This window comes from Acartia tonsa, chromosome 4 (genome assembly GCF_053477335.1).
Source record: "Acartia tonsa isolate MP-2025a chromosome 4, ASM5347733v1, whole genome shotgun sequence".
Taxonomy (NCBI): Eukaryota; Metazoa; Arthropoda; class Copepoda; order Calanoida; family Acartiidae; genus Acartia; species Acartia tonsa.
Window position 1 is genome coordinate 17,647,535 of NC_137263.1, and position 25,234 is coordinate 17,672,768.

The 25,234-nt window shown below is 31.6% G+C and overlaps 1 protein-coding gene across 1 annotated transcript in view; it reads right to left on the bottom strand.

The window, feature by feature from the left end:
* Positions 1–2,147: 2,147 nt before the first annotated feature.
* Positions 2,148–25,234, bottom strand: part of LOC145316316 (innexin shaking-B-like) — an 81,607-nt gene continuing 58,520 nt past the window's right edge. Inside the window, exons 7-9 of the mRNA XM_080156748.1 lie at positions 24,432–24,534; positions 6,049–6,158; positions 2,148–3,265 (exon numbers count right to left, since the gene is read on the bottom strand). Coding sequence (XP_080012874.1) covers positions 3,071–3,265; positions 6,049–6,158; positions 24,432–24,534 — 408 coding nt within the window. The 3' untranslated portion in view covers positions 2,148–3,070. The remainder of the gene's footprint in view (positions 3,266–6,048; positions 6,159–24,431; positions 24,535–25,234) is intronic.

Here is a 25,234-nt window from a genome sequence, read left to right on the forward strand (position 1 = left end):
GTTTGTTCATGGCTTTTAAAGAGCATCTTTTCTACAACTTGACATATCCGTATTTAACTTTTTTTCAATTATATTATCACCAAGACATTAAGGCAATCAATGCATTATACCCAGGGCTCGATATTGATAGTCGCCTGTAAGCCTCAGCGAAATATAACTTTTTACAATTTTAATAATCATCTAGAAGTTCGAACCTGGTTCAAATATGGCAATCCCTTTTTTAAAGAAATTTTCAAACCAATCAAATTGGTTTTAATTTGAGGCCTAGTCGCAGCTGCCAAACCCTTATCCTGTTCCCTTAACATATTATATATTTTAACAAAATATTTTTTTTAAAATCAGACGGACATACTGACTTACCAAGTATTTAGTAGCTGCGATACACAAAAAAAATAACAATTAAAGCTTGCAGATTTATTTTTTGTCCTAGGGCAGTTAATATGAATCATGGCAATTTTATATTATTCGCAAAATTGTAATTTTGGCCACATTTTTATTTTTAATACATAATATTTGTGTTTCATTTACACAATTAATTAATACAAATTGCAAAGGCAGTACATTTCAAGTCAACCACATTGTTCCCTTAATGCAATCAAGACATTTTAACAAGACACCCAAAAGGGCCACTTTGGAATTGAATAGACATATTTTTAAAAACATGGTATTTTTTGTGAATTGAAAGTTGTTAAACAATAAACGTAAACAGTGGTCAAGGTAATTTGAATTTGGATTTCTTCAAAACATTTTAAAACTTCCCAATCATTTAGTAAAGAAAAAACAAACTTCTATACAAATTATTTCTTTTAAACTTTACAATTAGGCCTAGTATAATTATTAAATTGTCATTTGGTATGGTGTTTTCATGACTTGATTGCATCAAGAATCGACAGTGTGCTAATTAAAAAAAATTAAGGTTATACAATAAACAAAATCTTTGGTACAAAAAGTAATAATATCAATTAAAAAGTTATTTTACCTATAATTAACTGTAAGATTGTACTTGATATTTTTTTAGGCAAGTTTAAAGATCTATAGCAAAAAAAATTTTAAAATACAAAATAACATTTCGGATGTTGAATTTTAGTTAAATGCCTTGTCTTAGATTTAATAAAAATTTTTTGCCTTTTTTAAACAGGAAAGGGGGACTCGATCTATGACACAATCCCGTTAAACCAAGTGTTCAATACATTTAGAAACATGCTAGACAACTTCCTAAATAGAATAATTAGGAGGTTCAATTGTAATAAATATCCGAATCTTTTCTTGACTGTTAAAATACTTTAAAACTTATTTATATCTCATCTATTATTAACATCAAACGTTTTGACAAAGTCAAAAATACAAAAATCAAAATATGTAAATTTTAGATGTCGACGATGTTACTAAATGTTATTAACAATTGGGTTTTGGGACTAGGGTCAAAGATCGTTCCCCCCTTTAAGAAGAAATCATGAACCTTAATATAAAAACAGCACCCTCACAATAATTTGTTTTCTTAATATAAATTAAATTTTATTCCATGTATAAATTGACTCCTTAAACTCCAAAATAAAAAACAAAGAAAATTTGCCAATTTCTCAATAAAAAGGTCAAAAAAATTATCACCCTGTACTAATTTAACCATTAGGTTCAAAGTCGTGTAAACTTTGTTCATAGGTCCCGGGTGGTTTACGGCTATTCTACTTTTAAGCCTTGGGTTGATTTTTTGGCTTTTTTTTGCCCCCTTCTTGCCCCTTTACATAGCCCCTAAAAAATACTAAAAGGGATTATTGTACTTCTTGATTTATTGAAGAAATAATTTTCATTTTGATATTTATAGAATATTAACATATTTAATTCAATGAAACAACTTTGAACCTGTGGGTCAATTAAGTTTCCAGAGTGCTGATACACTTTCTAGTATGGCTTCGAAACCGATTAATATCCGCTGGATTAGAACCGGTTCTCAGCTATACTAAAAAATTATGTATATCTAGCATCGGATACAGACAATTTTGCAAGAATATATTAATAGAAATCATAAATTTAATACCAGTTTTGTTAGCCTGGGTTTTCGATCCCTCGGCTAACAAAACAGGTTTTAATCTTCTAAATTTTCATTTTATTATCCACGGAAAGCTGTCTATAATACGATGCGTTAAAGAACTATTATTATTTGTGGAAAGGCAATAAGAAAGAATCCTTAGTATAAAATTACTGCTTTCTTACAACTTTTAAATATTTACATAATAGTAATAACAATTAGCCTGTGGATGCCTATTTTAACATTAGATCTGTCACCAGTTTGAAATTTTGAATTTTTTTGTATTGTATTGATCTAAGAGTTAATAAAAGAGCTCAGAAAAATTTTTGAGGGCTTGTAGAGGTTTAAAAGACTATTTTGTTGAATAATACCCCCAAAAAATTGTGTGCCCCAAATTAAAAGTAAGATGTTTTTGGAGGGGGGGGGGGGGGGTATGTGCCTATAGCTCCACATTTTTTTAATTGTGGGGAGGGTTTTCACCCCGTTTTTATCCCCCCCCCCCCTAGACGTCCTATTTCCTTTTTATTTGTTTCTGTGGATAAACTGTGTAAAAACATTTAAATCCTGGTTTTCATTTACGGCTTAAAATCTTAAGAAACCACCTTGAAAAAGTTTTTAAAAGTTCTTTCTTGCTCAATACAACTCCAAAAAATTTTAAATCAGATTATGAACAGATCTATTAAACATACATGGTATGCATACAAAATAATCAAAATTTAAACTATAAATAACAGAATTAAAATAAACTTAAAATAATTTGACTATAATAAATCAAATTTGTCATAAATTAAACTTATTTTGTGTTGAGTGGACAAAATTAATATCACTATAAAATAAGCATTGTTATCACTTTAGAAAATTATGTTTTTTAAATTCTTTATACATTGTTGTCTATCACTTATATTACATAGTATTATAAAAATGTTTCAAAGTATATTGAACCTTTAAAACTTAAATATTTCTAAAATCTTCACTGCATAATATAATTAAGAATTATAATAATAATAACAAGAATGTGTGTGTGTGCAAGGAGGAAGGAATTATTCAAGACTCGTAGATATCCTTGTTGTGGTAGCCCAACTTTCTGGCGAGCTCGTGGACAACCTCCTTGAATATGATTGAGTCGATGTTCTGTCCGAGCATGTAGAGGAGGAACCAGTCCCCGACCTTGGTCTTCTTGATGATGATGTTGATGCACTCCTTCTTCACCAGGCGGAAGCGGATGTACAACAAGTAGGCCTAAATATAACATTGATTTTGTAAGTTTTGGTGTATTTATCTGTTTACCTGATTATTCTAAAAACAGATGAAGAGGGTATTAAATCATACAAAAAGTTGTTGTAAAAAAGTGAAAAAATCAGTGAGCATGTTTAAAATAGACGTAAGGACTTTTGGTTAACAATTATAGAACTTTTACGCCTAAATTGTACCTGACTATTTATACAAAGTTTAAAATTGATAGGAAGATTTCAAAATGCCTAGTATAACGATAAAAGCTATCCTTTTCGGATGGACCGACCCAAACTATGAAAAAGCCTTGCTTAGATATTTAATGTCCAAGTTTCTATTTTGAGTAAGTCATATACTAGATGCACATTGGTGCGGAGAATCTTCATAAAAAAATTCAGCCGTCTATCTTAATTAGTAGCTAGGCATATAAGGCTTTCCACAAAACATCTGTGATGAACATTTCTTATAGAGTAGCTTCGCTACTAAAAATGATTTGAAGAAACTCCCCAATATATACACACAGCCAGCAAAAATGTATGTAGTGTGAAAATGTTGTAAGTCTTCATGCATACAAAATTATAACTTTAGTTGACACTCAGCAAAATATATGTTCACACAAACTAGTAACATTTTTGCCAAGAAATTTAGAAATTTGACAAAAAATTGCAATAGAAACTTTAGGCAAATCAAGAAAATTACTTGGATCTTAAACCAGATATTCATGTACTCTAATATAGTGCAACACGCAGCGGGCTAAAATAACGATACCTCCATCCCCCACCTCTCTACCCCATACCTTCCCCTCCTACTGAATGAAGGAACTGACCAATAAGCGAGTTCAGTGTTAGCAAGCTAAATTGACTACAATTTTTCCCTGTCATAATATCTACGTATATTCTACACCCATTATCAAGAACCTAGCCCTTTTATGAACTTTCTGTATATTAAAAAAAATAACCTAATTGGTTTCAATTGAAATGTATCAAATTGGTGTTGTGTAGACTAAAATTATTGGTTTGAAAGTTTGGACACTGCTGGTTTATACTACCCAATATATGGATTTTGTGAAATTCCCCGAAGGTTTTAACCAACTAATCATAGAATGTGTTTTTAAAACTTTTGGGACCTGCATAATATAAAGTCAAGGGGTGGGGTATAGTCATAAGGAGGGGGGGGGGGACGTTATATGATCCAGCTGAGAGAAACATTTTATCGGGGTATTCGAGAATCTCTCACAATATCCACGTATTCTGTATCCAAAAAAGTAAGAAAACTCTTTTTGATTGAAGTTATTCTATACCAATTAAAAATTGCCTAAAAAAACATTTGGTTTTCCTGTCTGTTTTTATAGGTGAAATGACAGCATAGAAAAATCAGTAGGTACAGTTTTTTTTATATTTTGCTGTTTTGGTTTACATCTTTGTAAAAGGTTCACACTTTCAAAGCGTTTAGCATTAACATTTTCTATGTTTGCCATATATTTACAAATGTGTATTTTATATTTACATTTCCCTCAGATTTATGCTTTTTGTCTATTCTTCAACAATTTTCTAGTTTTTCTTTAAAAAAAAATGTACAACATACAGTGGGCCAAAGTCAGGATTGGAGTGATCGAAATAATTTTCATGTTCTCTGCTAAGAGATACTTGCAGCTGGCTAAAATAACGATACCCCCCATTACCCCCATCCTCTCCCCAGAGCAATAAATGAGGTCCACATTAGCAAGCTAAATTGACGACAAAATTTCTCCTGTCATAATATCGACATGTATCTTTTATCCATTATCAGAGTTAAACTTTGCGGATCGCTCTAGGCTAGGAACTTTATTTTTGGTTCACTTCTGATTTAAAGTAATAGCCAGTTGTAGCTGTTATTTCATCAACATAATAATGTCGAAAACTAGATATAGATTTTTAAATTGATGACTAACGATTGCTAAACTGTCGACATTGACTTGATAACTTGATAATTAACCCCTCTCATTAAATGAATTGCAATCGACATGGAAATCAATAAAACTGTCCGTTGCCTAAATGCTTCCAGGGTTAACAGGGAATAAGATAAATAAATGGATAAGACAATGGCCGATAAACGGACGTACATCCCCAATGATGATACACAAAATTACTATTCTGTAGATTTTAATTTTGGACACTCAAGTTAATGAACCAAACAATGAAAATTCAATAAAAGCCCCGAAAACTTTGGGTACTAATGTAATAGAAAGACCAATGTCCCCTCCCTCCCTGAGATAAATTTAACAAGGATGACAACATCCATAAAAGCGAAGCACTGAAACGGTAGGACAAACGGACATTAATACTTGTATAGTGTCAGAACTGAATAATCTTAGTATAAATGTATAAGAGTCAAAGCAAAATTGTAAGTAAATTTGTTGAAAAACTGCTTGATTCAGGATAATGTTTATGGACATACTGACATTTTTGGACTTGATTATAGAGTTGCTTCGCTTATTACATTATACTTTGTTGTCCAAGGAATCAATATACCAAAAATCAGATCAATCGGATGATTAGATCACATAAAAATTTGTTGTTAAAAAAGTAGAATAAAACAACATGTTTAAAATGGACGTACGGACATTTTGGTGATGATTACAGAGTTTCTACGCTTTTTAAATCGTACCTAACTATTACAGGAACCACCATGCAAAATTTGAAATCGATAGGACAATTCTAACATGCCTAAGTTAACGAAAAAAGCTATCCGTTACGGACGTACGGACGGACCGACCCTAATTATAGAAAAGCTTCGCTTTTAAAAAGGCTTACCCTAATTCTTGGAGAGAAAATGATTAGGACCCTGTAGATGACCACAAGAATTGTCAGGAATCCGAGCAGTAGAAACCAAAACCATATGAAAATGTAGATTTTCTCGTTCACTGAAAAAAAACATATTATTTCTATTAGGTTAATCAATCATTAGAAAAGTTTTCTGTTTTTCTTTTCAGGAAAGCTTTGCCTACTACTTTGGGTAGTTTAATTATATACCCATTTTTTCTTATAATTAATGGTTGACCTCCAGAAAAAAGTTACAAATTAATTATATTATATTTAAATATGGAAATTATTTTTTATCTCGACTATTTCAATAGCATAAACTTATTAGTAAACATTTCACAGAATACCAGGAACAAGTAATTAACAATAAGCAGTTAACGAGATCCTTCGCTACAAACACTCCTTTACTTTTATATAAGAATACAGGCTTGCGTTGTAAAGTTATGACTATGAAGGTCAAGTTTACCTATCATCAAATAACATTTAAATATTTTGAAATAAGAAAGATTTATAATCCAGAATTTTGTTTATTTTGTGTAAACTCAACCCTAGGAGATTTACATCTCACAGGGATATTTCATTGGAAAATAAAATTATTTTCTTTCATTTGACTTTTCCGTCATTCAAAATTTACAGTTATTTTCTTGATTAAAATCATATTATAAATCTGTTATGGTTGAATTTTTTATTTTGTTAATTGTCAACATAAGACTAATGTCATCATGACATAATTGATTTTTTTAGATGCAATATCCCTTTATCTATGAACTTTACATACATATCAACAGGGATTCAGGAATAGGGCAATGAATGATAGATAATCTAACCAAAGTAATATCTGTAAAATTGTTCTTTTGTAGTTGGTAAATTTGGGAGGAGAGGATTGTAAATTTAATAATCTTTGTTGTCCCCTCCTACCATATAAAAAAATAGATATAATCTAGATACATATTCACTGAATAAGCTAATAGGAAAACAATGGAGGGACAATCCGGCCATATAATTTGTTAGAAAAATTGGGAATAGTCCCTTTCGTAACATCGCCCCATAAATTGATTTTTCATGGGTTATTTTAGGTTAGGTTATATTGGGTTAGGTGATTGCCCCACAGGGTTAGGTAATTGGGCAAGGGCTAGAAATAGGAGAAAAGCCACTGTGAAAAATACGAAGAATTGCCCCATGAGGTGCGATGTTACGAAAGGGACTATACCCGAAAAATTTCTGAGGATAAAGCTTTTTCTTGGGTAAATTATATCGTCTAAAAATTCTTCAATTTTATAATGTCAAAAATATGAAAAAAAACATATGTATTGAGTCAGCTGTTAATAATTGAATTTCTTAACATAAAGTTAGCTTTCGGGAAATTATTTCGACGCTTGTATTATTGGAATGTATCCCATTTATTTACTAAGTATATTTGCGATTACTTTTATTTAATGAAATCTTCTAATTTTTAACATGTACAAAACGGCCTGCTGTATTGCATCAAGATCCATGTCAGATCTATATAGGAAATAAATGTCTATAAATGAGCTCAAGTCTTCCAAGAAATATATGTTTAAAACTTATAGTGCTCCAATAATCCATAATAAAATCCCATTGGCCAGAACGTTAAGACCCATTATTTTACTCTATTAAAAATAAATTAATTTTTTTCATTTCATGTTGCTATTTACATTATATTGAAGTATTTAATTTCTAATCATGAAAAAGAAAATATAAATTTATAATATAATAAATTTAAGAAAACTCTGTTTTAAAAGAATTCGATTGTGGCGACACTTTGTGTGTTCAAATATTAAACTAAAATTGTAGTAATCATATTAACCCTTTGGTGATGGTATTGTAAAGAAAAAAATATGATTTAAAAAATCTTTTTAAAATCATTTAAATTATTAAATATTTACTTTCTTTAAATAGTAATGCCGGGTGAGGAAAATAGATTTATTGAGAAATAGATATGCATATAGAAAACTAGCCAATAGGGAGATAGTGATATCGAGCAAACTCTAGTCTTAAATAAACAAAGATGTTTGTCTGCTAAAATTTCCTTTTTTAGTTTGATGAATTATGGGGCCAATTCGACCATCTAGATCTACTATATCTCATTTAAAAACTCAGATATATCTAAATATTTAATCTAAATAAATACAACTAAATGAGGAAGTTATTTTTGTTTTTAATAGAAAAATTTAATTAGATATTCAATAAAATCCGCAAATTGGCCATTTTGTGTTAAGAAAGGACAACTAAAGACAAAAAAAACACACTGTGTGTGTCAATTAAAGCGTCTACGCTGTAACTCTTTTTTTATTTTTTATAAGTACATGCACACAGTGCTTTGCCATAGGAATTTTATAGGGGGTACTTCTTCTTAACATTTTAACTCCATATCATTTAATTTTAATGTTTCACAAGTTTTTTTTCTTCATACTGTTTTCAATAAACTATTCCTGAACAGGTAACTAATGCTGCGTTATTTATGGACAAAACTATCCTTGTTCAACAATTGTACAGTGTTTCAGTAATAAATGTACAATATAAGGGGATATTATGACAGGGGAAAAATTGTTGACAATTTAAATTGCTAGTTCCCTTGTCATATTGGTCAGTTCGTATATCCAGTAGGAGGGGAGGGGATGGAGTAAATGGAGATGGGGAAGATCGTTATTTTATCCCGCTACAAGTTCACTTTACTTAAGTATATGTTAATCTAGTGTAGTCTGAAACAAAAAAAATAATGTATTAGTATAAACAAAATATTTCCCATGCATCTTAGATATCTTTATTAGCTTAGATGTCACTTATAAATGAAACGTGGGGTGTCCCAAACCCCAAGAAAATAGCTTAAAACTAGTAGCTCTATATTTCCTAAAGAGTAGAGCACAATCGGTTAAGTGGTTACCGAGATCTTAGGCTTTAGATTGACAGACAGGCATCGTTCTACTTTGCATTTCAGATATCTCTTAGCGAGGGAAATTAAGATATGAATCCGGCAATTCTTTAGATAAATATATAAAATCTAAAGTTTATCAAAATTAATGGCACTTTTAAAGCAATATATAAATATATATATATATACATATATGTTAGCATCTTACATAAATATTTATATCAAACAATTATCAAATCAAACATGACTTATTTTCCCTGTATAGTAATATTCAATTGATCTGAAATATTGCTTTACAAACAGACTCAAACCCAGGGATTTAAAGGGATAAGACGATGGCCGATTAATTGATGTACATCCCCAGTGATGATTCACAAAATAAAACTTTCTCTAGATTACAATTAGTAGATTAAACGTTTGGACACTGAAACAAATAAACCAACCAATTAAAAATCAATAAAAGTCCCCAAAATTGCTAAGCCAACAATTAAGAAAACGTTTTTATCAGCCCAATGTCCCTTCCCTCCCTGCTCGAACCTTGGACATTGAAATCTAGGCAAATATGATTATTGAAGTATAAATTCATAACTGGAAATTCATTGCAATATCTCTCTTGAAAGTTTCTACGAATTATTGAAATTATTTTGGTTTTTAGGAATTTTTATTATTGTAAATTCAATAACTAAAAAGAAAAATGTTTTACTTATAAAAATCTTATAAAATGCTTCTATGTGCTATGCTTATAAGCATTTAGAACTTATGCTTTATACATAATATTCTTATCATTTTCGGGTTTCTTGCATATTGAACCTTGTAGAACATTTCCTTGGATGGTGAGATCGACAAAAGCGAATCATTCAAATGATTAATGAAGCTATTTTACTTACAGAGTAACTTTGTTACAAATATTGTCGAAAATCAGAATATAAGAAATTTTAAACTTTCGTTCTAACTGACATGTAGAACCTAGTTATAGAAAAGTTTTTCATTGAAATATTGTTGTCAATACAAAAAATAAATCACCAGGTCAAATAATTGTTTAGCTGGTTGTCCTAAATCTTTGGTAGCGCACCTACTTTATTTAATAATATAACACACGTCTTGATGTCTGTCTTTAACACCCTCCTTGATTTATTCTAAGGTGAGTTGTCAGAATTTTCTAGTGCGCTCCAAGCTGGCAAAACCCTCTGCACACCACTGATTAGGATACTGGGATTAATATTTAAGTTATTTTAAATAAATTCTTGTTAAGTAAAAAAGTTATCTTCATTTATTTAAGCATTTAAAAACGGGTGCTTCTAATTATTCTTTTTGGTTAGGTAAGGTTCAGGAAAACCCCACTGGGGATAGAAACAAGTTTTAGAAAGTGAGATGATGAGCAGTTGAAAGGTTTAAAGGAGGGTTACTTTTGAAAGAAGCCATTCTACCTAATTCATAACATCTAGAGGGGGGGGGGGGATGCAATAGTAATCTACAGAAGGTGTAATTTTGTATATCATCATTAGGGATGTACAATCTAACAATAAATTTAATGGCCATTGTCTTATCCCTTTAGATCCCTGCCTGTATACGCCTCAACTTGAAATTGTATTTGTGTGCAGGACAAATAGAAAAAATGGAAATGCACAAATTCTTATTATTTTTATCAGGATCTTTATAATTACTCCATTTTACTACTCCATTCAAAGCAGTTATTTTAAATTTGAAATGGAAAAATTAATCTTTAAGGCCAAATTCTCAAATTGTTGCATTTAATTCAATTTAGTGTATTATATTCATAAAAGAATCATTACGAAAAAATTGTAATGAGAAAATAACATTTCTAATCAATTGTAATTTAGATTTTTAGGCAGGTACTGAATCGTATCGTATTATAAACAGCTTTCCACGAATATTTAAATGAAAAAAATAAAATATTAAAACCATTTTTGATAGCCCCGTGCTAAACAAAACTGGTATTAATTTCTATGATTTTTGTTCTAATATTTGTGGAAAATTGTCTGTAATACGATGTTCTAAATGATTTTTAGGTATGGCTGAGAACCGGTTCTAATCCGGCATATATTAATCGGTTTCGAAGCCATACTGGAAAGCAGTTTCTGAGTATCAATTTTATGATTGTATTTTAATAATTGTGGAAAATTGTCTGTACTACGATGTTCTAAATTATTTTTCAGTATGGCTGAGAACCGTCTCTAATCCGGCAGATATTTATCGGTTTCGAAGCCTTACTGGAAAAAAATGTAGAAATAGTGCCCAAATAAATTTTCCTTGGAGAATTTTCTAGGTAAAATTGAGGAAAACAAATATTTTAAAGTCTTGTTTTATGCCTGTTAAAACTATTTAAATTAATCAATACCTTTTATCCAATTTAAATTCTTTAATACACATGCAACACAAATTGTACAAGCCTTTAATACAACACTCATACAGGGAGGGAGGGGAGGTTGTGCTGTTTATTACACTAGTCCCCAAAGTTTTATAATAACGTTTTCTTAATCGTTTGCTTAACAACTTGGAGGACTTTAATAAACTTTGATTGGTTGGTTCTTTAAGACAAGTGTCCAAACGTTTCCATCACTAATTGTAATCTACAGAAGGAGTTATTTGGTGTATAGTAATTGGGGATGTACAGAACATCAATTGATCCCTTTAGATCCCTGACACTCATACATACAGGTACAAGAAAGCTTTAAAGATATTTCATTTTATAAATTAATGGATATAGTATTTACAAGACGAACTTTATCAAACAAGGTTTTATTTTGAACAGGGAGATAGTGGATATTAGACAATAGACTAAATTTGTTACTGCACCCCAAAGTTTATAAACTTGTTATCCCTGAATTATAAGGAATACAATATAATAAGTGCCATCCCCAAATCAAATAATCCCAAATAATTGTTTAATATGACTTTTTGAGGATAAAACATTATGAAACATTTCTTAATACCTCTCTTACACACGAAGCAAACACACACCAGGGATCTAAAGGGATAAGACAATGGGCGATAAATTAATGTACATCCCCAATGATGATACACAAAACTACCCCTTCTGTACATTACAACTAGTAGTTGAAACGTTTTGACTCTCAACTAAATGAACTAACCAATTAAAGTCTCCAAAGAAAACATTATTCTGATTAATATGAATTTTTGAATATAATCTCTTATGAAATATTTGTTGATACCTACCAATACACACACACACACACACACTCACAAAACCACACACACACATACACGCACATACACACACACATTGTGCTAACAAACGCTTATCAAGAAAATTTGTAAAGCGGGCAATTCAAATTTAAAAGTTTGAGAAATGAACCCTAACTTTTCTGTTTGAAGAAACTAGGAGGAAAGTGAGTGAGGCAGATAAACTGGATGCAGTGCACAAATACTTTTATTTCAACCTCATTAGGGTCTTCAAAATACTTGGGAAAAAAACTTTTTGGTATTTGGATGATGATTTGCAAGTTTTGGCAATCTATCTGATTTTTATTGAATTTCAACATTAAATCTAGTCATTTATTTAACTAAATCCATATATATATATATATTAGGGAGGGTTTATATCGGAATTAGACAAAGAGGGGATTATGCAACAGATAAAATTAACCTTAAAAACATTTCTGACCGAAAAAGAATTTTAAAAAATTGAGTTTTAGAATGCGACCACTAAAAAATATATTTCATTACTTATTAATATGCAAAGACGACATTCAAATTTTTTTTTTGAATCAGAACTATGTCTTCATGGTGCTCTCTGGAAAGGCCTTGAGGAGCTGAATCAGGAACTTTTGTTCGTTTCAAAATATCTTGTTTCTAGCCTTAGAAATCGCTAAAAAACACAATTTTTAAAGGTTTATTGAGAATTGTCCAATTTGTTGAGGTTTTTTAGATTTTCTCAGGCTAGGAACGAGTTTTTTTTAAACGGTCAAAAGTTCCTGATTCTACTCCTCAATGCCTTTCCTGGGAGCACCATGATGCCATAGTTCTGATTCATTAAATTTTTGACTCCCATTTACAAACAGCTATACAATTGAATGTCTGGTCGTCAGCGGTTTTAACACTTAGGATAAATTTTAAATCTTCCAGAGATGTATTATACTAATACAAATCATTTGCAGATCCCCGCTTTGGCCTCAGAAAAAAAATGTCCTAAATCGACCCACCCTAATATATCCATTATAAAATTCACAAGAAATTTTTTCTCCTTATATTAGAATCTGCATTGCTTGATATTAAACTAACCGCTGCGCTCCTAGCATCCTAAAGCAAGGAGTCAAGTAAAATAACATAAAACCATACCATGGCCTACATATGTGAAACCTCCCTATAAAGGAGAACTTAATTAGTTTAATGGATATTAAAAATCTCAAGATTTGCCAAAAAAATCTTACTACTATTTATAATAGGATATTACATGTTACCGTTCAATTTTTACTTTGATTTTTAACATGAATTTTAATAAATATTAAAGTTTTCTTTAAAAATAATATACTGATATTTTTTACATAAAATATATTAGCTAGTTGTGCAATCTACTGATATAATAATCTATGTAATTTCATATAAAGAAATCTAATAAAAAAGAAAAACTAAGTGGCACTATAAACATTGCAGAAAGGTTGCATATGTCAATGCAATTTTCTGCCACTCCAAGCTCATCTTAAGGTATTCTATAAACAAGGTTGACAACATCCACCAAAGCGATGCCCTATAATCAGAAGGAAAGACAAATGAACAATAACTCTTGTATTGTCAGAAAATAATAATAAGAAAATTTGTTTGTAAGACTAAACAAAATTGTACATAAATTATTTGCAAAATTGCATAAATGCAGATACAGTAAAAGGCCATACTCACTTTCTAGTAAAAATTAAAGAGTTGCTACGCTTCCTAAATCGTACACAACTGTTATAGGAATCATCATGCAAAGTATAAAATTGTTTGGACAATTCTAACATGTTTAAATTGACGAAAAAACCAACCTTAACGGACGGACATACTTACAGACCGACTCTAATTATAAAAAGCTTCGCTTGCAAGAAACATGACAAAAGTTAAGATTGTGTTCAGGTGTTCAGGGTGTTGGCATTAGGGTTAATGATAGTGAGGAGGGGGGGGGGGGGTGATAAGGTTTCAGCCATCTGCTTAATATGATTGTATTTGTGTGCACCCAGCCAATCTATTGTTGCTCAACTTAGTCAATACATTAATGTAAAAGATAAAAGGGGACACGAGCTAGATGTAAATCTACCCTGTGCCGACTTTCACTTGGGTCATCAAACATCAGCCAATAGCGTTTGAATATTTATAGAGCTAAGTCGCTATCAAAGATCAGAAAGCAATTTACTACCTATTGGGCCATTTAGTTGTCTGGGTTTTACATCTATGCTTATACATTTATTGTGAATACAAACATTTTATAAGCATTGCCGAGTATTAAGGTGTGTCAACAAAGTTTCATTTTTAGTCTATTCTAAAGTAGTAATATTTTTTTGTCTGAAACTTAAGATTTTAATAACTACAAAATCGATATAGTCATTTAAGGGAAGTTTTACATAGGTCCTTTAGGTGTTTCAGCTATATGTATTTTTATTTAGATTTAATGCGTTTTTTATTCTATCTCTTCCCCTTCGAATACAGACCTCCTAGATACAAGGGGCGAAGCAACTAGTCTATAATACAAAGTAGAACGATGTCTGTAGGAAGCTTAAAATTTAGGTAACCACTGAATCGATTGGATTCTTCTTGTCTGACACACATTTGCATAATTTTTTTTTTTCTTCAAATTAAAATATTTAGGGGGAAAGGGTGAAATATTTGCTTGAGATTCTGTAAAAATTAACCAAAAATACATCATTTTTTATTTCTAGAATATGTTATATGTGTTTAAAGAAAAAAAAACCTGTTATGGTTGGACTTTTCAGGAAATCGTTATGCTTAGCCTAATATAAAGCCAGTAATGTTTATACATATGATAAACTATTTTGATTTTTTAAGCTAAAATTTACAAAAGTATCAGATTGACATTATTTAGAATGCTTTGTACTTTGCTACTCACCCCAAAATGAAAATGCGCTGTGTCATGATTTCCGCCTAAATATCACAAACACAAATTGATTTTACCGCCAAATTCAAAAAAGCTTATATTTTGTTATTGTAATCTTAACGACATTTTTCTTTTGTAGCGAAGCTACTCTATAAACTTCTATGTGCGTCTATCCGTCCGGATCAGTCCGTATCGTTGTGGGGTAAATGTGATTTTTCGAATGCTATTCAAAATAGATGGCTAAAATCTTTCAACATTTTCTCATTGTATTTCCTGCAGGCTTCCTTTATCTCTTTTTTCTTGTGCGGTAGTAATTGTTCACCAAAAATGCACTTTATAAGGTTGGCTGCTGGACATTACCCCCCTCCCCCACCTTTATTCACAATCAGGGAGGTAGGGAACAATGGACTGTTTATTACACTAGTCCCTAAAGTTCAATAATAATGATTTCTTATTCGTTGGTTTAATAACTTTGTGATTTTTTGATTAGTTGGTTCATTAAGTTGAATGACCAAACATTTCAATTACTAATCAAATAATTTGGTCTACAATCATTTGGTATGTACATCAATTTATCGGCCATGTCTTATCCCTTTAAATCCCTGATTGACAATACATCTTGCCAAGCTAAGCCAATGAATTTATACAAAACTATAATAAACATGTTTACAGCAAATTTAGCAAAACTAAAATATTGCAATTTAAAGATTTTAAAAAATAAACAGATTCTAATGGATGTAGAATAAACTCCACATTTATTATGGAAAAAATTTAGCTTTCCAACTTAGAACTCATTTATTGGTTAGTCCGTTCATCAATTATCAGGGGAGGGGATAGGGTAAACGGGGAGGGGGGTCGTTATCATAGCCAGCTAAAAGTTTCATTTTATTAGAGTACATAATAATCTGTTGCAATATCCAATTAATATTAAATCTATTATTGTAATTTAAAGATGACCATAATTAAACAGAATCTGTTTTATTTCTCTCCGGAGATGATTTGCCCTAAGCATATCCATCACATCTTTTATATGTTTTTTTTTTAACTAAAAAGCTCATTGAGTGTACAAAAACAGATAATTAGATTTAGGAAAAGAATAAAAATAAAAAACTACGTTGCTCCCAAAATTATTATGTTTATTGAGGTCAGATGTGGTGTCCGCGTGCAGGTCGCGGCCGGTGGTGAACCATTATAAAGAAGTACAGGGCTCGACAGCAGTACCTTAGCCACACATAATCCTCAAATTTAAATTCGACTGTGTGCTTAAGAAAATTCTATAAAGATCAGAGAAAAGGGTGATTTTGACAAACATTTCTAAGTGAAAATTTCCCCACATCCCCCTTCCCTTTTCTCTTCCCTTCTTACCCACTTCCCTTCGGCTACATAAAAAGTACATGTAGTACATAAGTTTTACGCCAACAATGGTAGCCCCTGTATGAAGATAAATTGTCTGTTTAGGAACCGGTTTAGACACCCAGCTGAATTTCAAAGTTATATTGTGACGATTTCGATGAGGCTTACAGGCAACTGACGAGCAACTGATGCGCGGCTGCCGAGCCCTGTAGAGAAGTCTCCAGGAAGGGTGACCATTAGCCATTGCACATCGCAATTTTCTTTGCAGTTCAGTCTTTATCTGTAAAGTGTTTTTCTCCAGGGATATAAAGGTATAAAACAATGGCCGATAAATTTATGTACATTCCCTAAGATTATACACTAAATTAACGCTTCTTTAGTGGTTGGACAATTAACTAAATGCACGAACCAAATTCAATAAAATCTCCAAAGTTGTTAAGCCAACGAATAAAAAAAAATTGTCATAAATCTTTGGAGACTAGTGTAATAAAAAGCCCAATGTCCACTTCCTCCATGGTTTTTCTCAAGGGCAACAATTATTTTACGCAAAAATGATAAAATTGGGGAATCTATAAAAAGATTATTTCCATTTTTTTAAGGTCGCAATTATTTTTTGCCTCTGATTTGAAAAGGATATCTATAATACAAAGTACAACGATGTCTGTCTGTCTGTTTGTTTGTAGCGAAGGATCTCGCTAACTGGTGAACCGATCGGCTATTTACAAAAATGAAAAATACCCCCCCAAAAGTTTTATTTTTAAATCTAAAATACGAAAAATTAGTTTGATCAAACCTCTTGGGGCAAAGTCCCTAGAGGCTTGGGGCGAAGCTGCTAGTCTACAATACAAGGAAAACTATGTCTGTCTGTCGGTCAAGGATTTTAAAAATTATTATTAAAAGGCTATTCCAGATTCATAGGCCTTCTTATGTCGCCTAACTTCGTGTGTGGGCATGCCAAGTACATTCAGTCGTTTGGCAGCTAGCAGCCTTTAAAGTTCATAGATTTTTGAAGATAATTGTTACCAGAAAATTTCACCTTGAACTGCACTAGATCTATAAGTACATTATAATCTACTAGCGGCTACGCCCTTAGAGGCCTATAGTGGCACTTTAAATGTTTTTTTAAAAATATGTCTATGTTGCGTTTGACGTTTATGTTAGCGTTGAACTCTCTTTTAAAATCGAGAACGTAAAAAATTTTTTTTGTGTGATTTCTCTTGGAAGAATGGTGGTACCCTCCCCAAAAATAGTTAAAAACCTTCCCGGGACATATGAGAATCTACCCTGTTAAGGAGAACCCGAACGGTTCAGCGGTTAGCGAGATCCTTCGGTACACACAGACAAACACCCTGTTACTTTAGTATAAGGATTTAAATTATTAAAAATACAATGATTTAGATGTAAAAAAAGAAAGTTATATGTTTCAATTAGTTTACCTTTCCAACTAGCTTTTTCTAGTCTTGACAAATGTGCATTAGACTTGTTCACAATTTTGATGTTTTTCTTATGAACTACTTTTGTTAAGGTCATTAGTAATAATGACCCAATGAACATGGCCTAATTACAAAAATTCGTTTTGCTTTCTATAATATTCTTTTGCAAATCCTTATATAAAAGTAACAGGATCTGTATCTGTATGTTTTTGTCTGTATCGAAGGATCTCTGTAACCACTGAATCAATATAGTTCTTCTTTATAGGGCAGTTTCTCATAGGTCCTGGGAAGTTTTTTAGCTCTATTTGGGGAGGGTACAAACACCTAGAAAAAGGCCCTTAGAAAAAAATGACCCAAACAAATACAATTTTACAAAAAAAAACTACAATTGAAAGTGGGAGGTTTGACTCTCCCACCCCCTCCTCAATAGCCCTAGAGGCCTCTAAAGAGGGGGGGGGGGCGCAGCCGCTAGTATAAGATAAAATGAGAATGGCTCATTCAAGAAACAACAAGAACAATATTACAAATTTTAGACTACCTAAGTCATTTTTGACAAAGGAAATGAAAAAAAAAAAATGAACAGGTCTATTGAAATGCATAGAAATGACTACAAAAATTTATCATTGTTAAAATCTTCCTTTACACTACATTAGAGATATACTAAGGTTTCAAATTAATATCTGTTTGAAAACGGGAGATAGGAAAAATTAAAGAAAGTTGTTTAAACGCGTCTGCATATTTCTTCTCGGGGATCAATGGATGATACAATGGCCGATAAATTGATGTACATCCATCCCCAATGATGATAAACAATATTACCACTTCTGCAAATTAAAATTAGTTGTTGACACGTTTGAACACACAACTTAATGAACCAACCAATCACAATTCACTAAAGTCTCCAACGTCAACGATTAAGAAAACGTTATTACAAAACTTTGGGGACCAGTGTAATAAACATCCCACTGTTCTCTCTCTATCTGTTTCTTCTTGCTTAAGTTATATTAAAAATCAAAACTAAATTCTCCTTGTTTGTTTAAAGCTGTGCTAAAATGAAAAGAATAGAGTTATTTATCATTATCTACATGTTAATGACATCCTTTTTAAAGTATGAAATTTCAGTCCTTTTGCAAGAAAAATATTGCATAGAAAAGCAAATAGCTTTCAAACTCTGGGCCTAAACTTTTTGTTGTAAAATGTTTAGGTAATAAGAAAAATATACATCATACATATTTTTATATATGTTGCTATAAATAATCTGTTACATAAATAGTAAGGTTTTTGTTTGTCCGTTTAGATATCGGTAACCACTAAGCTTATTAAGCTCTCCATTTTAGGGAAACATCATATAAGTTCCAGAATGTTTTTATGCCATTTATTACATGGTCTCTCCCTTAGATCAAAGGGGCACAGACGCTGGTTTTAATATACATATATTATTATTGATGATTTTCATTTGTTTCATATTTTCTTAGAATGTTTTTCAACCTATATTGAATAAAAATACACTATACTAAGACATAAAGATATATTTCGATTTTAACCAGGAATAGGTATAACCAACAAGCAAAATAAATATAAAATAATATTTAGGGGGCAAATGGAGAGGTCGTCAATTTTACGATGTGTTGCCCCCCAACGACAGCTGAAAAACATGTATAGGTTATGTGATTTTTTTCCGAATTAATTTCGTTATTGGTAGAAGCTGGATTTTAGCAATCATTTTCAATTTATTTTTCTCTTGTAGAAGTGAAACAATCACTATTTGGTTGGTTGTTTTATAAATTTTGTATAAAAAGGTTTGATTACAAATATTAACACTATAAATATGTTAATCTCTTTCCAAAATAATTTTCGACTTTTATGAGAGTTTATATTATTCAAATAAGCTAATAAGATAGAAAGATATTCTATGCACAAGTGGGAATAGTTAGATAGATGTTATTTAACTTCTCGGATTTGACCCAAGGGAGAATATTGTATTGTTGGGCCTAGAGCTTATGGTAGCTTGGGATATACCCAGTAGAGGGTTTCAAAAGACATAGATTTATTGGAATAATATTTGTTTGTTAGAATTATTTTTTTGTTTGTTTGAGCCAAATTGAAAAAAAATCTGTTTTTGGTTTTAAAAATGTTTTTCTTCGTTTTTTGGATAAGAATTTGATTTATTGGGGGGTTTATTTTCATATTCTTTAAATGTCTGAAAACACAATATAAATTCGTATATGTGCTTTTATTTGTATCTTAGGGAGGGTGGGGACATTAGGCTGTTTATTACTAGCTCAATGACTTGAAGGAATTGTTATTGGTTGGTTCATTGAGTTCAGTGTCTAAATTTTTTTTCACTAATTGTAATCTTCATAAGGGGTAATTTTGTGTATAATCATTAAGGATGTACATTATTTTTTCGCTAATTGTCTTATCCCTTTAGATCCCTGTTTGTATCTACAACAAAACTGGAAGTTTCCATATTTTAAGTAATTTTGAAATCCTCTAATACCCACAATTGTCTCATTTGAAATGCATGCCCCCAAGGCTGGATGATGCTGTTAAAACAGTTTTATGTTAAGATTTTGCTCAATTGTTCTTCCGCAGTTATTGTTGGGACTGACCAAATATGAAAATAGGGTTCTTCTTACTATGAATTATGAATATACGTGGACATTGTCGTCAATCTAGATTGCTAACATGGATATCATTTGTTGCTCAGTTCATTCTTTCTGAAGGAGGAGAGGGGATGGGATAAAGGAGTGAAATGGGGATTCGGTTTTTAGCCAGCTACGAGTTTTACTTTGTTAGAGAACATGAAAATCTTGTTTAACATCAAAGTAATAATATATCGATTCTTCTTACCATTCTTCAAACAAACCTTTTTTATTTCGTTTGTCGTTGTTTACTAAGTAATTGCGGATGCGCTCCTTGCACCTAGAGGCTCTATAATAAAAGGGGCAGGGTAGGGCAGAAATATAGCCTAAAACCATATAAGGACCAATTTGAATATAAAAAATAGCCAAATACAATCACGGGACCTATGTGAAGCTTCCCTAAAATAATAGGATTTAGTAAAAATAATTGAGGAGAATTAAACAATCATTTACCTTAGAAATCTAAATAACTTTATTTATTTGACGAAAATAACAACAAACATTTTGTCCATAAGTAGCGAAATGACAGCAAGTAAACAAAAAATATAAGTATATCTGTTGGTCTGCAGCTTAAGATCTAGCTAACTGCTGACAAAAATATTGTTTTTATTTACAATAAAGCTTTTATGGGTGAAGGAAAGTTTTTTTTCCCTATTTTGAGTGAGGGTTCTTCTGTAGATCGACCCCTCCCCCCAAACTATTTTGTAACTTTGTAAAATACTTTAGTAATGATAAACATGATACGTAGATGCTGTAAAGCCTAGAGAACAATTAGTGTTAAGACTGCGTAGAATTGAATTCTTGGATGACCTATGGACACGCTCTTATTCTACATTAGCTACGCCACTAATAATCTTAGCTTAGCTGAACAAATTTTCATTTTTCCAAGATTAGGTTAAATTTTCAATACTCAATATAATAGTTTTCTCAGCCTCGCTGCTTCTCATGAGAACTTACAAGAGCCCAGCAACATTTTCAACAGGGCTCAGCAGCCGCGCGTCAGCCTTCTGTAAGCCTCAGGAAAATCAACCTTTTAAAATTTTAAAATTCAGCTGGAAGTCTAAACTTAACCCAGATATTGCAATCCTTCTTTTTTTGAAACCATCTAAACGGGTTTAAATTTGAGTCTTATTCGAGGCTGAAGCGCAGCCCTGATTTTAACATTTTCCGCCTGCCAAACAATTGTTGTAAAAACAATCTGAATAGGGAGGCAAAGTTTAGAATTATATTTTGCTCAAGTATTACAGGCTCAAGATGAAAGTAAATGCGGGCAGGCCTCTAGGTATAAAACAGGGATTTTAAGGGATAAGACAATGGACAATAAATTAATATACACTTACATCCCCAATATTGATAAACAAAATTACACTTTATGAAGATAAAAATTATTCGTTGAAAAGCTTGGACAATCAACCAATTAAAATTCACTAAAAGTACCCAAAGTGAAATTTTACAGTCCAATGTCCCGAACCTCCCTGATGTAATGTGTATATACAACATGTTAACGTTAACAATGGTTTAATTTTAATAAGTTTTTCTTGATGTTTTATTCAAGGTTAAATTTCTTACAAAATATTTCAGGTAAGGACTTTCCTTTAGTTTGATTCTTTTCCAATGCAACATGAGAGGAGAAGTGGAAAAAGAAACCCCCCAAAAAGAGATGGATAAATACGTATGTTTAAGACGTCACACGTGACACTTTCTGTTGTCCCATAATTTTTGTTTTAGCCCAGGGTTCGATTAATTTCTAATAGATTCAATCTGGCTTCAAACCATCATGGAATCAATCATTTTGAACTATAGGGACCATCGGTCCACGAGAGCCTACAAAAAAGGAAATAAACCTTTGAATTTTATAATTGATCTCTTAGGACTAAAGCCTTTATAGAAATATGAAACCAAATTTGTTAATTAAGATTATTTCATTCGAAATTTATAATATTTATTTCTGTAATTTATGGGTGCACAACCTTTCTCCCTGAGTGCGCATATTGAATCCACCTGTTCTCATATTTTCTGCCAGATGTACAGCTCAATATAATTCTAAATTTAATCATTTACACACAATTTTCACTGGAGAAATAATTTTGAAAATTCTTAACAAATTTTGTTTCTTTGAAAATATAAATTTATAAATAACAACGTTGTGAAAATAAAATCTTTTAAGAACCTAAAAGATCGCATACGGCTTTACCTGAATTGAATATGGTTTTATCTAAAGCAATTTTATCATTTTTAATACTAGGTTTTATACCTTTACTAAAAAGGAAAACATCCCATAGAGTGTTTTTTTTTATAGAAGACAAACTAAAAAACTGAATGAGAAAAAGCATCTAAACTATGAAATATGACGACAAAAAAGATCTTATTTAAAATTTGACAAGGCTTGAATATTAGTTTGATTTTTATAATTTGAAATGGTAAAAATCTAATACATATATGTATGTTTAAATATACGCAGAATATATGTCCAACAACTTTGCAAATATTAGCACAGTTTTTAATATTTACAAGTTTGTTATATAATCAAACATCAAAATTAAAAACTTAGTTCCAAGCCAAAAAGGGTTTAGTAAGGGGTGTCAATCACCCCCATCTAAGTTGAGAAATTTGGATATCATTCCCCTCAAGAGTCGATTAGCAGTCGACTAAATCCAAATAAAAATATTAATAGCCCCAAGCATCTAGAGGCTCTTTATTCATAGGGGCAGAAAGTGTCTTGAAAAATAGCTTAGAACAATCCTAAAACTTAAAGATGAAAATTAAATAGCCTAAAACCATCCCGGGACCCTTACGCTTACCTAAAATAGATATCCCAATCAGTTCAGTAGTTATAATAAGCTATCATTTAATTTCGAAAAAAAACGTTTGTACTGAAAAGAAATAGTTGAAAAGTTTTATTTAAAGCTTCGATTGTAAAAAGTTTTTTTTTGGTTTATCCCGTGTATGTGTGTTTATGCGCATCTAAACAATGGATTTATTATTACTTGGAGAGTACACCAGATTATAATGTACTCTACAAAAGTTAAACTTGTAGTTGGTTAAAATAACAGTCCCCCATCCACCCCCTTTACTCTATCACCTACCCACATACTGGATTAACGAACAGACCAATAAATGATATCCATGTTAGCAACCTAAATTGACTAAAATTTTTACCCTGACATAATATCCATGTATATTCTACATCCATTATCTAAACCTGCCTTCTACACAAAAGTTGATTTTATCCGCTATATACTTTTTCCCGTCTGGGCTCCACACAAATTATAATACACCAAAATGTTGTCTAAAATTCTACAATACATGCAACAGAATATTTAAAAGAATAGTTCAACTTTCTGTTGGTATAGTATAATGGTTTTACTAAGACTTACGCTTGGATTTTAGGTAGAAGTGAGAATGGTTATTTATCGTATCGTATTCTAGACAGGTTTCGGCGGTTATTAAAATTTATAAGATTAAAATTAGCGGATATTGATCAGTTTTGAAACCATACTGGAAAGGTGATTCCTTATATCGTGGTTTTCCCTCAACCTAATACACGTTGAGATTGCTTTTTTTCAATGTTCCTATTTTTGGTAAGTTACTGTTTTAACAAATGCTATTTTAAAGTCAAACTGTATTAAAATAACAGCAAATTGGAATAAAAGGTATGTTAACATTTTCTATCGAAAAATATTACTTTTCACATACGTAACCGCGAACAACTGTAAATAAAAGCAATCCGTTAAATAACAAATATACATTTGTATAAAAAATTCGTTCGGGCATAGTCCCTTTCGTGGCAACGCTTCTTAAGAGGCGTTTCGTCGTATTTTCACAGTAGTTTCTAGCTTCTACGGGGCCAATTGCCTAACCCAACTTAACCTAACCTAACCTAAAATAACCTGTAAAAACTAATGTGAAAACACGAGGAAACTCCCCTTAAGAGGCGTTGGCACGAAAGGGACTATACCCAAAAATTTGTAATATAAAGTTACCTATATTTAGAGGAAGGATGCACATTGCGTCATGCTTTTCTATCTCACCGCTGGTTCCAAATTTGTGGAAGGTGCACTTTGTCATTCGAGGAAATATATACACCTAAATAATAGTATTTTTTAATCACTTGTGACGTTGAGTTTTAGTAAAGATTGAGATTACAGTAACTGTGGTTTAATTTTTGGATGTATTATATTTTTAAAAAATCATCTATAATACAAAGTAGAACGATGTCTGTCCGTCTGTCTGTCCGTCTGTCCGTCTGTCTGTCCGTCTGAAGCTTAAGATCTCAGTAACCACTGAACCGATTGGGCTCTACTCTTCAGGGAATATACCTACTGGTCCTGTGATGGTTTTAAGCTATTTTTTGGGGGGGTGGGACACCCCAAACCCCCCCAAAAAATGAAAAATACCCCCCCCCCAAAAAAAATTTTTTTTTTACTTTTTCTTTTTAAATCTAAAATACGAAAAATTAGGTTGATCAAACCTCTTGGGGCAAAGCCCCTAGAGGCTAGGGGCGAAGCCGCTAGTGTTATATAAAGTAGTAAGCTTTTTTGTCTGTAACGAAGGATCTTGCTAACAGCTGAACCGATATGGTTCTCCTTTTTTCATTTTTCTTTTCCAACCCCCCCCCCCTCCCAATTATTATTGAAATAAATTAAGAATTAGAGGGAGGGGATCAAGAGTACTTTTTTGTATATTATTTCTATCGGTATTGGGTAGCCCCGCAGGTTTAGACCTCGTAGAGAAAAAACTAACCCTCAATAATCAATAAAGTTCAATAATCATTGAACTGTGAAAG